Genomic DNA, 16,699 nt, shown 5'->3' on the forward strand with positions numbered 1-16,699 from the left:
GTGAGGGGTCTACATGCCACTGTCTGATGAAAGCCGACCACCCGCACCCTCTGAAAGATACAACCCTGGAACTCATCCAAATCTAGTCGGGTCCTCTGAAGCTGGCCTCCCTCTCCCACCTCGAAGGTGAGTGGGGCGACTCTCTCTGCTGAGCCGCAGACCGCTAGAAGGATCTCATGCCGAGTAAAGACGCCCATCCACTGTGGAGGTGGAGGGTCCTGTATTGGAGTCCGCCACTCCCGGGGGATGGCCGCCTCAATGTCCTGCCTCATCTACTCTCTGCCCCTCATCCCGCTGAGTCTCCTCTCCTGAACCTCTAGAGGCAGCTGCTGAAAACATATCCAGTCGTCTAGGGACTGGGCTGGGCCGGAGCTCAACGGGCCCCACGACACGTGAGATCGCGATCCAACCATATGACCACTGGGAAGTCGGATCAAGGGGTTCCAGATCAATGGCTGCCTCAGGCGCTCCTCATCGGTGCCCGGGGGAGTCTGGAAGAGTGACGGCCTCAGATGCTCCCAGGCCCTCAGAAGGCTAGCTGCAAAACGCTCCTCGAAGCCAAGGCCCACTCCTCTGGATCGCTGCTCTGTAAAGATCCACCTGATGCTGGGGGTCCAGGGGCCGCTAAGAGAAGGAGTGCGGCTGAGAATCCTGGAAACAAGAAACTCCTTCCACGGCTCAGCGCCTGGTAGGAGGCCACGAACCACCAACTTGCCAAGCAAAGCTCGGCTCTGACAAATAGGATCAACTATGCCCAGGCCGCCTCTCTCCCTCGGCTGAGTGATCACAGCCCATGCCACCTTGGCCCTAGCGGGCCGCCCGTCGCCACCGGACCAGAGAAAGTTCCTAATGAGCCTCTGCACCTGGCCAATGCACGCCCGAGAGAAGGCCCAGCAAGAAGTGATGTACCACATGGTAGCAAGCAGAACCTGGTTGGCCACAACCACTCGGCCAGCCAGAGATAAACGAGCGGTACTCCAATACAGAAGCTTCTTCCGAATGCTCAGAAGAAGGGGGGCTATCTGCTGCTCCGGAGATATGTCAATGCCCACATAGCATCCCAAATAGCGCACTGTAGTGCCGGGGGGCAGCCACTGAAACCCATCAACTGGCCTCCAAGTCGGGGAGGGCACAGAACTGACCCACAACCCACACGACTTGTGCCAGTTGATCAAAGCGCCCGAAGCTCTGCAAAACCTGTCCATGGCTGAGGCGAAGCGGCGGAGGTTCTCCTCCCCTCCCTGAAGATAGACAGCAGTGTCATCCGCAAACTCCGAGTCTAGGAGCTCCTCCGAGGTGCGGATGGGGAGCTGGAGGCCCCGCAAACCTGTATCCTGTGCCGTCAAGAAAGTGCTCATGGCCTCCGCCACAAAAAGAAAAAGAAAGGGCGCCAAGGGGCACCCCTGCCGCACCGAGCGCGAGAGCTGGAACCTCTCTCCGCGCACGCCCTGTATCAGCACCTGGCTATGAGCCGATGTGTAGAGTGCAGAGACCCCACGGATCCACTGGGGGGGGAAGCCCATCCTCTCCATAGTGCCTTCCAAGAAGGCCCAGTCCACCCGATCATATGCCTTCTCGAAGTCGAGAAGGAGCACTGCCAGATCCTCCTGCCGAAATCTAGCCAAAGCCGTAGCCTCCCAGAAAGAGAAGATGTTATCCAGGATGCTCCTATCCTGGATGAAGCCTGTCTGCGTGGAGTGGATGATGTCCGGAAGGTGAGGCTGGAGCCGCCTGCTGATCGCCTTAGCTAGGACCTTGTAGGCCGTGCCTAGCAAGGTGATCGGTCTCCACTGTCTAATCTCCAGTCTGTCTCCTCCCTCTTTGGGGATCAAGTGAATCAACCCCTCTGCCATGCTGTCCGGCATTCTCCCGACTCCATGATCTCCTGGAATGCCAATCTGAAACCCCTATGCAAGAGACCCCAGTATCTCTGGAAGAAAGCCACTGAGAGACCGTCCTCTCCTGGGCATTTGCCCCGAGGAAGTGCCTGAAGAGCCGCCTCCAGTTCCGTATCCGAGAAGGGGGAGAGAAGGGAGTGCTGCAAATGGGCCGGCACAACCGGTCTCGTGAAGCTCCAGACTGCCTCCCGAGCCTCTCTCACCCTGTCATCTGCTGGCTCAGCAGAGAGCAGATCCCTGTAAAAATCTGTGGCGATCGCCCGAACCCTGGGGGGATCCACCACTACCTGGCCATCAGCTTGCCGAAGACGCCTGAGACCCTCTCGTCTGAAGCGAGGCCCTGTCGCCTCAAAGAAATCTCGAGTCACTCTGTCTCCAGCCTGTGTCCAAAAAGAAGCCCGAGCATGGAATCGGAACTCCACCCTCCTCTCCTCGATGGATCTGATCTCTGTGCAAGCTGACTCCATCTGCTCTGAAATCCAAGGGCTCGTAGGATCCCTCTCCTGAAGTCTCTGAAGGGAAGCTAGACTCCTCCGCAGGCTCCTCTCCTGCTCTCTGAAAGCCTCCAGACGGTCCAGGGCAGCCTGTCTGAGCATTCTACTGATCTCCTGCAAACCCCTGTCAAGATCGCTGGCTGCCGATCCTCTCCTGAACTGAAGCTCCTGCCAGACCTGCTCAACTCTGGTCGCAATCTCGGGCTCCTCTATGAGACAATCTGGAATCTGGACGCTCTGGCCTCGCTCTATCTCGTAGGGTCCTCGATCTGGAGAAGCACTGGAAATTGGTCACTCATGTGATACTATGGACTTGTGCCTCTGTGTACATGCCCGGAAATGCCTGGTGGAGCCTGGTGGATTGGTGTTCCATTAGGTCTAGTACTTCGTATACTTACCTGGAGCACGTCTATTTTGGTATAGTCTCATGAACGGAGATTGTCCATACCAATGCTGCATTGCATAGCATCTTTATGTGCTTACTTGCAATCGAAATTGCATGTTGTTTTCATGCTTGCTTGACCAATGTGTAGTTCCGGGTAAGGGGACACCCGCCCGCGAACCGTGCATGTGAAATTGTTCGTTGACATGGTTATGTGGCATGTGACAGGTGGTAAGTATTGGTTATAAACCTAACCTTGGGAGTTAGCACTAATTTATAAGTGAGTGTGTACACACTTCATTAAGTTTTGAGCGACCAAAACTCACTTATAAATTATGACCAGCCCGGTGTTCACACACTGATGTTCCGAGGTGGACATAACCCAATGTCCACCGCCCAGACCTTATCCCTTTTGTACAAAGGGAGTAACCAACCATGTGTCCACTCTAGCTTGCTCCACAAAGCACTTGCCTGCCACCTACACTAGACAACTCACCACCTCACTACTCCTCTCTCTAGAGATTGGCGCCTCCTTCATGAGGGTTGTTGGGCTGCATTTTCTGCACTTTCTCCTTCCCAACTCCATTTCCAAGCTTGCTAAGGTGTTTCTCAAGCTTCCAAGAGTGTTTCTGGATGCTAATCACTCTCCTACACACTCCCAATGACTGAAATTCAGCAAAACAGCTCTCTTTATTGCTGTAATTTTTGGTCTTTTTGCTGAAAACCCTAATTTCAGCCCTCCTTTCTCAAGTTGAACCATAGGGGAAGCTTTCCCAAGGTTACCTTCATCCTCTTGAAGACTTTTGTCGCGAAGAAATGCGACAAATCGAAGATCTCATCACTCCAAGGACTTCCATCGCGAAGACTTCCACTGTCATCGACTCTACTTGCAATTGGTAAGCTTTTATACTTAAATATGGAAAGTAGTAGGAGGGAGGAACCAGATTACAAGATCACATACCCCGTGTAGTGTTCTCTTGTCCTACGTGCTCTCTTGCAGATTGTTGCTACCATGTGTTGGTGGAACAATAGAGAGCAGATGGTAGGGAACATGGGCACTTGAGAGGGCAATGTGGATTGCAAGTCGACATCGACAACCACTTGTTTGCAATGTTGTATTCATATGCATTGGTATGGAAATCTGGTTAGAAATGCCCATGACACTATGTACTTGATTCTCCCAAGATCAATATACTTTATTTGAGGGAGGGGTCGGCCGTTCCGGCTCATTGTGTGTCTCTTGTCAATTCAGTAAATCACTTCTTGTATTTGAGCAAATGTCCATCAAATCTTAAGTGTATTTAAGTGTATTGATTAGCATTGTGTTCAACCAAGTTACAATAACCTAAGCAGAACCATATATGAGAAAAGCAACACAGGGATGAGAATAAATAACTGTAACCACCTCCTCATTATTATCCACTCGAAAGACCAGAGGGACAGGTCTACTTTACCACTTCGAAAAATGATTCATACTTAAAGATTATGCCACCAAACACAAGGAAAAGGCCTTACCTAGAAACCTTGCAAAGACTTCTTTCTTGTAACAAAAATCGAATCTTTTTGGTGTCAAATGTCGAGACGCCACCGGAACAATGAACTGATATGCAATCACCTTCATTGAGCTTCTCCTAGATTTAACCCTGCCATTTTCACTCTTCAAAACAAATCTCCTCCTGAGCACATGTGTCCAAAACATCAGTGCCCCTTAATGCATCCCCGAGCTCTTATGTTTGAATGAAGCACTGCATATTAGCAAATCCATAGGCTGCTGATAATTCTTCATGGAGCCGTATCAGCTGATGTTTGCAATATCAAGTCCAATAGTGGCACATGCCCATCCTCTTTAAGATAATCTGTTAGCTTCTTCAACTTTGCACAGACCTCATCAATTTCAGGGTGTTTTCTTTCTCCTACTATGAAATCATGGACTTGATTGTCTAACTCAATGTGAGCCTTCCCAGGCAACTTCCAAGCAAATGCACATTTTCTGAGCTCCTGTATATTCTGGGCAGAGTTCGACCTTTCAGCATCCACATGCATGCTTGACATGTGCATATACCCAGTTGCATGTCCGCAGTCCATACCAACAAGAGAATCAAAGCAGTGATTTCCTAAAGCAAGATCACCATAGGTTTTACAGTTACTCAGCAGAGATTTCCAGCCCGTGGCATTTGATGTCAATGGCATGATGTGAAGCAGGTCTTCAGCTTCATTCAGGCATCCTAAACGGCTGAGAAGATCCACCATGCAGTTGTAATGCGCCGGTCTTGGATGGATGCCATGCTCTTCTATCATCATTTTGAAATGATGGCAACCCTTGTCCACCAGACCCAAATGACCACATGCAGCTAGAAGAGAGAGAAATGTAAGGTCGTCCGGCTTCACACCTTCTTGTTGCATGGCCTCAAGAGATTGCAGGGCTAAACTATACTTATTATGCAAGGCGTATGCCGCAATCATTGAGTTCCATGACACCACGTTTCGGATTGGCAACCTTGCAAACACAGTCTGGGCAACTTTGAGGTTTCCACACTTGGCATACAAGGCAATGAGGGTATTGCCTATAGGAATGTCCCACTCAAACTCTGTGCCAATAACCTGGGCATGAATGAGCTTTCCTGAATTAAGGGCTGCAATGCCAGAACACGCTTTCAGAATGCTTCTGAATGTAGCAACATCGGGTTCAAAACCCTCCACCTGCATCTGTTGGAAAAGCCGAATTGCCCCTTTCTCCAGTCCATGTTGTGCATGCCCTGCTATGATAGCATTCCATGTAACAGTAATCGGTTCGATGCCCTCCTGCTGCATTTGACAAAACAATTTAAGGGCCTCCTGACTATGCCCATGCTGGGCGTATGCAGCAATCATTGTGCTCCATGTCACAATACCCTTATCAGGCAATCTCTCAAACACCTTGCGTGCCCTTTGCAGGCACCCACATTTACTATACATGTCAACAAGGGCATTGCCAACACTGTTATCCGACTCAAAACCGTGTCCAATAATACAGGTATGTATCTTCTGTCCTTGCTCCAAGGATGCTACAATTGAACATGCTTTCAAAGTACTCAAAAAAGTGATGGTATTTGGCGTTAACCCTCCCTGTTGCATCTGCTGGAAACACTCAAGAGCCTCTTGGCCTTGCCCATGTTGGACATATCCAGCAAAAATTGAGTTCCACGTTACAATGTTGGGTTCCACCCCCTCACTTTGCATTTGCTGAGAAAGTCGGAACGCCTCTTCCACATGGCCTTCCTGTATATATCCTGAAATGAGCGTATTCCAAGTCACAGCATTGGGCTCAACACCCTTCAATTTCATTAGCTGAAAAATCTGGACAGCCTCATGGGTACACCCATGCTGGGCATATCCTGCCACCATTGCGTTCCAAATCACAATGTTTCGTGTTGGCCAACTCTCAAAAATTGCCAGTGCCTCTTCAAGACTCCCACATTTGGCATACATGTCAACAAGGGAGCTTCCCAAGTATAAATCAGAAACCAAATCATGTTCACACACCTGGGCATGAACCAGCATGCCTTGTTTGAGGGCTCCTGCATTCGCACATGCCCTAATGACTGCAACAAAAACATGACCATTTGGTTCAACCTCTGACTGGCACATTTCATGGTACAAATCAATGGCATGCTCAGGCTGTCCGAGATTTGTGTTGGCAGAGATCACAGCATTCCATGTGAAGACGCTTCGTTTAGATATTTTCCTAAAAACTTCTACAGCCTCTACCAAGCTCCCACACATGGCAAACATACGGATAAGATGGCTCCCCAAGAAAGAGTTTGACTCAAATCTCGCTCTCTTGATCAGGCGATGCAGTCTTCTGCCTCCTCCCAGATCTTTTTTGTGGATACACACATGTAGAAGACGATAGAGGATGTCAACTGTGATAGGGGTTCCCTGCTGCACTATAAGGTCCATAGCTTGGAGGGCAGCATCAAGCTTCCCTTCTTCACATCGCCTGCTTACTATCTCAAAAGACTCTGTGTGGATGGCCATCTCTGCCATACATGAATCTTTACGAATCATGTCTTGAATCAGTATTTGACATAGGATGGCATCACAGCATGGAATGAAAATACCGCATGAATGAGTTGTGTCTCATGACCTGAAATGGCATTACCATGTACCTAAGTAGCTTATTCATGGCATGGACTGGAATGAGCACATAACTCATACCATGGCATGGAATGACAACACCGCATGAATGATTGGTTAACCATGGCATGAAATGGGATAACCATGCATCTAACTGTCTTATTCATGGCGTGGAGGGCATGAGCACATACCTCATTGGCTTAACCATGGCATGGAATGCAATATCATGAATGACTTGTTAGCCATGAACAGAACAGCATTACTATGCACTTGATTGGCTTATTTCTGGCATGGAATGGCAGCACCACATGAATGATTGGGTAGCTATGACATGAAATGGCAACACCATGTAGCTTATTGGCCTATGCATGGCATGGAATAGCCGTACCACATGAATGATTGGCTAGTTATGACATGAAATGGCATTACCAGGCTGAACGAGTTCATCATTGAAACGATTATCAAATGAGCCACCTCTTTCTAATTTTAATTTTGAAATGAATACCCTTAAGGCTACCGTTGACCAATCACACCACTATATGGCCCAGGGTCTTTAAGACCTTTGTCAAATAGTGTGACATGTAGAGGTCTTTGACCGTCGTAAACACAACCTTAGTCTAACTAAAGTGCACTTAATGATGTTTAAGAGACAAACAGATATGTGTCAATGCAATGTAGCTATATTAGATGAATGAAAGATGTTACAATGATGATCCAAATGGATCTGTAATGCTGAATATGCTGCCTATATGCTGTAAATGCGGGCTGAACTGCTGTCCACTCTTTCCCTTGTCTCCTGGAAGGAAACGCTGAAGGGAGGCTTAGGGAACAGATGCTGTATGCTGAAGGGATGATGAAACGCAGACCTGATGGTTGAATCTGGACTGTATGCTGCTGCGTTTTGCTGAAGATGAAGGCTGATGCTGATGCGTTACTGGTTATGCTGCTGATGATGATGCGTTAACTACAACTACTGCTGATGATGATGCTGTGCTGAAACGCAGGATGATCCAGAGGAGGCTGCGTTTGCTGATTATGGTGCTGAGGCTGATATGCTGAAACGCTGACCTGTTGGGCTGAACTGGCTGCGTTTTACTGATGATGATGGCTGATGCTGATGCGTTAACTGATGATGGCTGAACTGATGATCCCCCTCCTCCCTGAATGGATGAGGCGCCTGGATATATATATGGGTGAGAGGCTGCTGGTCGGCCAGATGGGCTGCAGTCGGCCAGTACATGTCTCCATAAATTACCAATATAACCAGTCGGCTGCCTCATAAATGCCTAAAAATGCCTGTAAAATGCTGATTAAATGCCTGATAATATCTATGTTACTAATGATGCCATATGATGATGCCATGTCACTGTACACCTGACTGGTGTGCACGTGACAAATAGGATCAATGGCTGTGAAATCACGCGTGACCCACCACCGTTTTTGGTGCGTTGGATAGAAAAGTAAACTAGGGGAAAAAAGTAAACTAGGGACGACGACTAGTTGCTGCCATTTTTGCCGTGTTGGATCGAAAAAAAGGGATGACGGGATGACGGTCAGCCACAATAATTTTCCACTGTGTCGAGTAAACTAGGGCCTTGTGTGTGCAAGTAAACTAGGGGACGAGGGTAAACTAGGGAGAGGGTAAACCCACAAAGTAAACTAAGAAAGAGAGGATAAACTACGAAAAACTAGGGGCTTGGGCTTTATCCTAGGATGTGTTAGAATAAAAAAAGACGATTGACAACGTGGTGGTAATAGTGTACTGGCTAGAGCTTAGCTCTTTAAAGTAGAGGTCTCGGGCTCGATTCTAAGCTCCGCCTACCAAAAGTAAACCTTTTGGTTTTTGAGACATGGAATCGAGAAATTTTTTTGGGCTTACCTTCGAGGTAAACTACGGGAAAAAAAAAAGTAAACTAGGTAATAAAAGTAAACTGAGGAGTATTGGAAGCTCATTGCTCATTAGAAGTTCATTGTTCATTAGTATTGGAAGCTCATGTTCACTCTTCTTTTGAACTTTCATAATGCCAAGCTCAAGTGAATCATCTAATAGAAACTACATTAAAAAGATTCATGCTGTGTGCATAGCATGAGCTCTTGCTCCCCACCTTTGCTCTCCCCCCCCCCCGGCTCGCTTTTCCTCCCCCCATAGCCTCTCCTCCTTTTTCCCTCGTCCCTACCATCGTTCTCAAGCAGTCTTTCTCAGAGTTCTTGGGGGTTTTTTTCTCTGGGCAAGTCTCAGCTTTTTTCTGGTCTTTACCCTCATCAGGAAGACTCCATGGCAGCTGCTCCATCATCCCCGACCGAGGCTGTCGTTACTTGCTTATCCTTTTCGGAAACGGATCTTCAGCTTCTCACTATGACTGTTGCATCATTAGAGGGCTCCAGTCTAGTATGCAAGATTATCGGTAGCCACCCAGCGTCCAGACAACTCAGAGATCTTTTGCAGGAAACTACAAAGATCACAGACATTTATCCTCTGGGGCGTGGCTACTATCAGGTCGAGTTCAACTCGCCAGTGGCATCAGATCGAGTCATGCAGCTGAGCCCAATTGCATTGCGTACGGCACATGCCTTCTTTGCATGATGGAAGCACGGCTTCGACCCCGCGTCCGACCCACTGGCTGGCATGTCGGGCTTCCTAGTGACAATCTGCTTCCCAAGCCTTAGGAACATAGTCACCAAAAACGAGAAACGGGAATGGAAACGGGAAAACGAGTTTTTAGGGGTGGAAACGGCCGTTTCCTGTGACACTATGACTTGGGAAACGAGAAACGGCCATGGAAACGGTTGGGGTCTTGAAACGGAGAAACATGTTTCTAGGGACTGAAACGGCCGTTTCCTGTGACTATGCTTAGGAAGGAATACCTTCCTCTTCTCCCGATCATTGGTGAAGCCATCGGGAGAGTGATGGAATCCCCCTCCCCCACTACAACCTCGTCTCTTGCACGGGCGGCCGGGATTCCATCCCTTCGCATTTGTATTGCCTCGCCGGAGAGAGTGTCTCATGTCATATCTATACCATGCCTCCGGGGCAACCCCATCATCCTGAGAGTGGAGTACTCAGGCCTCCCAAGCCAATGTTTCATTTGCTGACAGATGGGCCACCTTGCCAGAGCTTGCCCTTGACCCCACGCCAAGAGACAACCTCCAGTGCCCCCCCCCACCCCCACCCCCCCGCGGGCCCCGTGTAAATCCTCTAAAAGGGGTAGAGAGAGAGGTAGGCTCTCAGGCAGCGGAGCACCACGATCCAATCGTGGACAATCTTGCTGCTAGAGAGTGGCGGACGGTTGGCCCGCGCCTAGGCCGTTAGTTGACTACTAGAGCTGAGCGTCGCCACCGTGCACGCCAGGCTGGTAGAGTAGAGGAGGATTCGGTTTTGTCAGAGAACCGTTATGAGCATTTATCTCAACACCCACTCGTCGGCAATGGGCCCCCTCCAGTCCACTGAGAGGGTCCCCCCCCCCCCGGTTTGGCGGCCGCTTCCCCGTCGAGATTCCTCCTCCAGTTCTCACATTCCAGTGACCCCACAAATTTTCGAGCGAGGCTCTCTTAGCAGCCTCCCTCTTCGACGGATCTCCCCCAGCCACTCCCTTCTCCTTCCTCTCCACCTCCCTCCACCTCCCCACCCCCCTCTACCTCCCCCACCCTCGCCTTCATCTTTTCCTGCAATGGTCCCCTCTTCCTCTGAGCCAGCAACCCCCCCCCCTCCGCCTGTCCATAGCACTCCCGTCGCCCTCCAGTGGCGCCCGACCCGGAGCAGAGGCAGCTCGCGAGTTCCATTTGCCGCTTGATCCATAGATTCTTGGAGCCGCTAGAGATGACCATCCCCGCTTCCCGGTGAGGACTCTCCTGCCAGAGTCCCTAGGTGGGCCCCCTAGGATCACAAAAAGGACTAGTATGACTCATTCACCACAATTATAACACTGAGTCATCCATGCTTTCTCATAGAGCCATATAATTTGGCCAAGTAATGACCAATCATGACCGTCCTATAGTTGCCTGGTACCATGGGGTCCCCACTCTTAAAGAGTGGTACAATGATATGCTCTGTCCAGCTTGTCAGGAAACCCTCACAAATGGCACGATTAAACACATGTACGATGAGCGGAGCCAAAGTGTCTCGTGCATATGAGAAGTGCTCTCCAGCTAGCCCATCATGATCCTGTGCCTTTCCATTCTGTAACCTGTCTATCGCATCTAGCACCATCCGCATAGTAAAAAAGGTGCTGCTAGGCGGTCTAGCTCCCAGTGGAGGGGGGCTGGGGGGCTGTCCTGGTGCATCATATAGCTCTCTAGCATAAGTATGCCGTGCCTCAGGTGCAGTAATCGGAGTACCAGGCTGTCTCTCCTGAAACATCTTCCATGCCCTCTTGTTGTCCTTCTCCAGGAAGAGTTGGTAGATCTCCTCCTCTAGCTTAGCCAGATAGGCTCGTTTCTTCCTCCGCACAAGGCGCCGAAAGATCATCCTGGCCTGTCTGTGTGTGTGAGACCCAATGGCAATCTCACGATGTAGCTGTGCTTGTGTCTCACGACACTCATCATCATACCAACTGTTCTGTGGGGCAGTGCTACGGCCGGGGGTGGGTGGAAGGGATCATAGTGCAGGGAAACGCATATGAGGCGGATGCATGTAGAACACCTGCCAATCCTCTCGTGATCTCGTCCAGAGAGCTATGCGGGTCTAAAGCGAACAAGCCATCAGATACTGCATCCCGATAAACCCCAACTGTCTCACGTGTAAACTGATATCTCGGGTACCTAGGTAGATGAGTGGCTGGCCCATCTCTCGGGGATCTACCTACTAGTGTGAAACTCAGGTATGCATGATCGGCTGCTATGCCAATGGGCCTACTGGAAATCGTGAAACCCCGCACATCAGGTATCAATGAAGGAGATCCCATCAAGTAGTCCACTGTGCTCGCTCCCCCTTCAGAGTTCCAGTGTGTGAGAGCATCTGATCCTTGCCATCTCAATAAGCCATTGTATATGACCAACCCATGTGCACTCCCAAGTGTGAGAAAATGCCTGCCATAATCTGAAATCTCCCCCTCATCCTGTGTTGATCTCTGCAACCTTACATCCTCTGTCGTGATCTCCCGGTACATAGCCTCTTGAGTATCATACAACTCTGTCTGCTCTGTGCCTGTACGTGCATTAAAGTCTCCCAATAGTAATATGTCTCCCATGCTGGCAAACCTCATGATATCATCATATAGTGGTATATAGGGTGACTCTCCTGATGGTGCAAACCTGGAGTGGGCTGGGGGAAAGTAGCATACCGCCACATATAGCTCGCGGAGCCCCTCTCTGCTATTCGGACCCACGTGTACCTCGCATCTGCATCTCTATGTACCACATGTATTTTCACGAAGCTCCTCCCTGTAAAGTATTGCCACTCCTCCAGATCCTCTGGTACCTCCCACTGTGCGTGGCTGAGGGCAGAAAACTTATTCCCATCTATAACCCCGGACGTCAGGAAGCCTCTCGTTTGTGCACTGATGGGTCTCCGTATACATAGCAATATCACTGTGTCTGAAAGTATCCTCAAAGTATCCTGCATCTGTTCTAAGGGCTCCGTTCCAATTCCACACCGTGAATCGCAAGGTCTCATAGGCCGCGCACCGTCAAGCGGGCCTCCTCTCCGTAATGATGACTCAGCCATCTCTGTATACCGCCCATTTCCCCTCTTTCCTTGCCTCAAGCACACGCGGCATGTGTTCCTTCCGGTGTGCTATCTGTGCCGGTGTAAGGTCCTCATCCAAATAAATCTTTTCCCCCTTAAGGGCCATCCTTTTGGAGAGGAAGGCCTTCTTCTTCTCCAAGTCACCAAACCTGATGATCAATATCTTCGCCCTGGTTTCATCTCTGCCTACTCGCCATGCTCCGGTAATGGGTACATCAGTGGCTCCAATTTTTGTTGCAAGAGCTTTTGCATCCTCTTGGGGATTTCCCTTATCTTCCCACCCAACTACACGTACATGTAAGGCACGTGCCCGTCTCTTGGCTTCCTCTTCAAATGTAGCATTCATCACCTCTACTTTATTGACTGGTGTATCCTTCTGTTTTTTTACTACTTCAATCCATGGGTTGACTTCCTCAATTTGTTTCTTTGTGGCAGTGGGGCAATTTCAGCCCATGAATGCATTTCCTTCTCACCTGCAGCCACTTTTGCCTTACATGATTCCAAAGTGTTTTGCATTTCTATGATGTCTTTTTCGCGGTCAGCCAGACATGTCTTCAAAGTGTCTTCGTACGATGCAACTGTTGTGCCAATCTCTCGGAGCATGTCATCCTTCCATTTCTGATTCTCTTTTTTCATTTCCGTGTCATCAAGACTTGGGCTAATTCCATTTCAACCCGTACTTGGGCTTGCATTTCTCCCTTCAATTGGACATATATCTCTTCCTTCAGCGTTTCGTATATCACTTTCCTTTGGGCATGCATATGCTCGGTCCATTCCTTTTCAAGCTCCTGTCGCATGGTGTTCATCTCTGTCCTTATGTGAAGCTGTAGCTCCTCATAAAGGGCCTCATCTCGTCGGGCCATCTTCGTAAACCTTCGTGAGCCAGGGGACATGATTCCTTCCCTCAATCTTCTGCGGTAGGCATTTGGTGCCTTCGTGGGGGTGTGAAAGGTTGTCTCACCATCCTGTTCCCCCTCTAGTGGTTGAGACATGTTTTCCCCTACTAGTTGCTGCCTTGGGGGCTTGAGCAAGGGTGGGTGGGAAAAGGGAGGCAGATGCTGTACCTTCTGCCCGACTGTACCTCCTACACCTTACTGTTTGCACCTGCGCAGCCTGCCAATAGGCCTCCAGCCGTCCCTTCTATGCTTTCTGCACTACTTGCAAACCCAGGCACCTCCAGCAGTCCTATTTGTCTGCAACCGAAACTTGGTAAGCACCTGCGCAGAAGTTGTGTGTCTATGTTGTTGGTGTTTGAGTGAGCGCTATCGCCGCCACTGTGCATCACCGTGTCTGCTGACTGTGCAGCGCCGTGTTTGCTTCTGTGTGCTCACGTCTACAAGAATATCCACCAACCTGGACCGCACATATGGCGAAAAACAGCAGCGAGGCAGAGGGCGAACACCTAGCACTTGTTGCCCATCGTTGAGCGCCGCCCCTTGCTACCACTTGTGCCTGCCCATTGCGCTGCTGTTGGTGTCGCACGTACCCAGCTACGCTACGCCAGCAGCGCGAAGCGCGAGCAAGGCAAGAGAGAGAGAGAGAGAGAGAGAGAGAGAGAGAGAGAGAGAAAATAAAAATGAGAGTGAGAGAGAGAGAGAGAGAGAGAGAGAGAGAGAGAGAGAGAGAGAGAGAGAGAAGCGTATAACTCTGCTATATACACAAGAAAATCTTGGAATACAATGTGTAGAGTGTGGGGGGCAAGGGACCATTTTATATGGCCCCAGGCAACCAATCGGCCAACTGAAAAACAGCCGACAACATCTACAACTGCCCACGACAAGCTCCCTCCAATCGGCCAGCACCAGACACCTGTCGGCCAGCACTAGACAGTCGGCCAGCATACAGGGAAAGTCGGGGGTAGCAGGGCAGTTGTACAGCCCTCCACACCAAGGAAAAAAATAGGGAAAAATATGGAGAGTGGAGAAAAATGAGAAAACACCTAAATCGGGCAGGCACACCCACAACAGAGGCCCTGGTGTAAATATACAAACAGGAGATGACTGCTAACACCCCCTCTCAGCTCCTGGATGTGGAACCAACCCCAGTGAGCTGGAGTGCCGTCGGAGCATAGCCTGAGGTAGAGACTTCGTGAAGAGGTCCACCACATTGTCCTCCGTCGAACAATAAAGAAGCAAGATGTCACCAGCCAAGAGCTTCTCACGAACAAATTGATATTGTATCTCTATGTGCTTGGTCCGAGCATGGAAGACCGGGTTCCGAGCAATAGCTATACAGCTCTGGTTATCGCACTAGATGACTGTGGGCTCCAACCCAATCTCGCAAAGCAACCTCCGCAGCCACACAACCTCGCAAGCAGTACCACAAGCAGCCTCGGTACTCCGCCTCTGTCGATGACAAGGCAATAGTTGGCTGCCTTTGACTACTCCGTGAAACCGCTCCTGAGCCGAGGGAAAAACTGTAGCCTGATGTGGATCTCCTCGTATTTGGATCTCCTCCCCAATCCGAGTCACTCCAACCTTGGAGTCAGACTCCATCCTTCAACCCCCCTCCTGTGTAAAAGAGTCCAAGATCCTTCTTCGTACCCTGTAGATACTGCAAGATCCACAATCCTGCGTCCCAATGAGACTTCAACCGCGTCTGCATGAATGAGCTCAACAGCCCCATAGAAAAGCTCAAGTCCAACCTGGTGTTCAGCAACCAGATCAATGAACCAACCAGCTTTCGGTAGAGAGAGGCATCAACTAGCTCACAAGGATCATTCACTGTCAGCTTCGTGTTCGGGTCCATCGGCGACGTGATAGGGTTGCAGTTCTCCATCCCAAAGGCCTCACGCAACTCATGAACATACCGCTGTTGAGAAACAAAAAACCCCCTCTGGGCCTGCCAGATCTCCAATCCCAAGAAGAAGTGGAGTAAGCCTAAAATCGGTCATCTCAAACTCCTTTGAGACAAGGCAGCCTTCGTCACAAGCAAAGTTGAAGCTTCCTATTATCGCTCGCTGAAGCTTCCGCTCCCCCCCCCCCCCTCTCGCGCTGCTGCCTGCATGCCCTCCCCCCCTTCCCGCCCTCGCGTCCCCCCCCCCCCCCCCGCCTGCCCTGTGTTTCTGCCGCCCTCGCATATGCTCCCCCCCCCCCCCCCGGCCTGGTTTTCTTGCGCCCCCCGCCCCAGCACTGTAGCGCCCGCCGCCCCCTGCTCCTCTCCTTCGCGCCCCCTCCCTTCTTCAGTGCCTCGCCCCCCCTTTCGCGTTGCCCCCCCCCCCCCCCCCCCCCCCCCCCCCCGGTTTTTTCTTCGCCGCTGCCTTACCCCCCTCCCCTTCTTTCTCCTTTTTTTTCCGTCCCCTGGGTTTTTTGCCTTCCGCCTTCCCCCTCCGCCCTTTGTGTGCAGCTCGGTTCTTGCAGGACTCTCCGCATTCGCTCTGCCTTCGACATAGCTTCAGACTCTGATGGAGGCTCCTCCCGCCCCACCTCAGAGGGACTCTTCCGCAGCCCCCTCGCTCGCTTCTGAGGATACCCTCATCAGGCTTTCTCTTTCGCCAGAAGAGGAAGCGAGCCTCGCCGCAGAGGTGGAACGCCTCCAAGCACATTCCACCATCTGCCGTATAGTCGGCACTCGCCCCAGCAGAGGGGAGATCCGGGATCTTCTCCAGGCCCGCCTTCTTGCAGATGTGGACAAGATCCTGGACGTTCAGTTACTGGGCCGTGGACACTACCAGATTGAGTTTGAGACAGCCCAGAGCGTGGCCCAGGTCCTAGCCATGAGTCCCCTTGACATCAGGGGCGCTCGGGCATTCTTCAGACCTTGGCAGCATGGCTTTGACCCAGCAGCGGCCGAGCAGGAAGAGCGCCTATTCCATGTTACAGTTTGCTTCCCTGGACTCCGCCGTGAGTACCTTCCTCTCCTCTCTAGGCTAGGAGCATTGGTGGGCTCGGTGCTTGAGACTGGCCCCACAGTAGCTTCAGTGGTGGCTAGAGCAGCTGGGCTACCTTCGGTCAGAGTTTTGGTTCCTGACAACTCGTCCCTTCCGAAGGTCATTCAGCTAACTAGGATAGGGGGGGGATGGATTGATCAGAGAGTGGAGTTTTCGGGGCTCCCGAACCAGTGTTTTATCTGCAGGCAGGTCGGCCACATGGCCAAGGCCTGCCCTCGCAGGAGACCCCGACCTTCA

At 50.7% G+C, this 16,699-nt stretch overlaps 1 protein-coding gene across 3 annotated transcripts in view; it reads right to left on the bottom strand.

Moving 5' to 3' along the window:
- Positions 1-4,151: 4,151 nt before the first annotated feature.
- LOC147610844 (pentatricopeptide repeat-containing protein At1g19720-like) overlaps positions 4,152-16,699 on the bottom strand; it is a 25,191-nt gene continuing 12,643 nt past the window's right edge. For 2 of the 3 annotated variants that reach the window (XM_086785465.1, XM_086785467.1), the window contains one exon: positions 4,152-6,900. In XM_086785465.1, the coding sequence (XP_086641591.1) occupies positions 4,557-6,821 (2,265 nt within the window). In that variant the 5' untranslated portion in view covers positions 6,822-6,900 and the 3' untranslated portion in view covers positions 4,152-4,556. The remainder of the gene's footprint in view (positions 6,901-16,699) is intronic. The other variant, XM_086785464.1, reaches the window with a different exon arrangement.

The sequence above is a fragment of the Cibotium barometz genome, chromosome 48 (genome assembly GCF_041138505.1).
Source record: "Cibotium barometz isolate CiBa-2024 chromosome 48, ASM4113850v1, whole genome shotgun sequence".
Taxonomy (NCBI): Eukaryota; Viridiplantae; Streptophyta; class Polypodiopsida; order Cyatheales; family Cibotiaceae; genus Cibotium; species Cibotium barometz.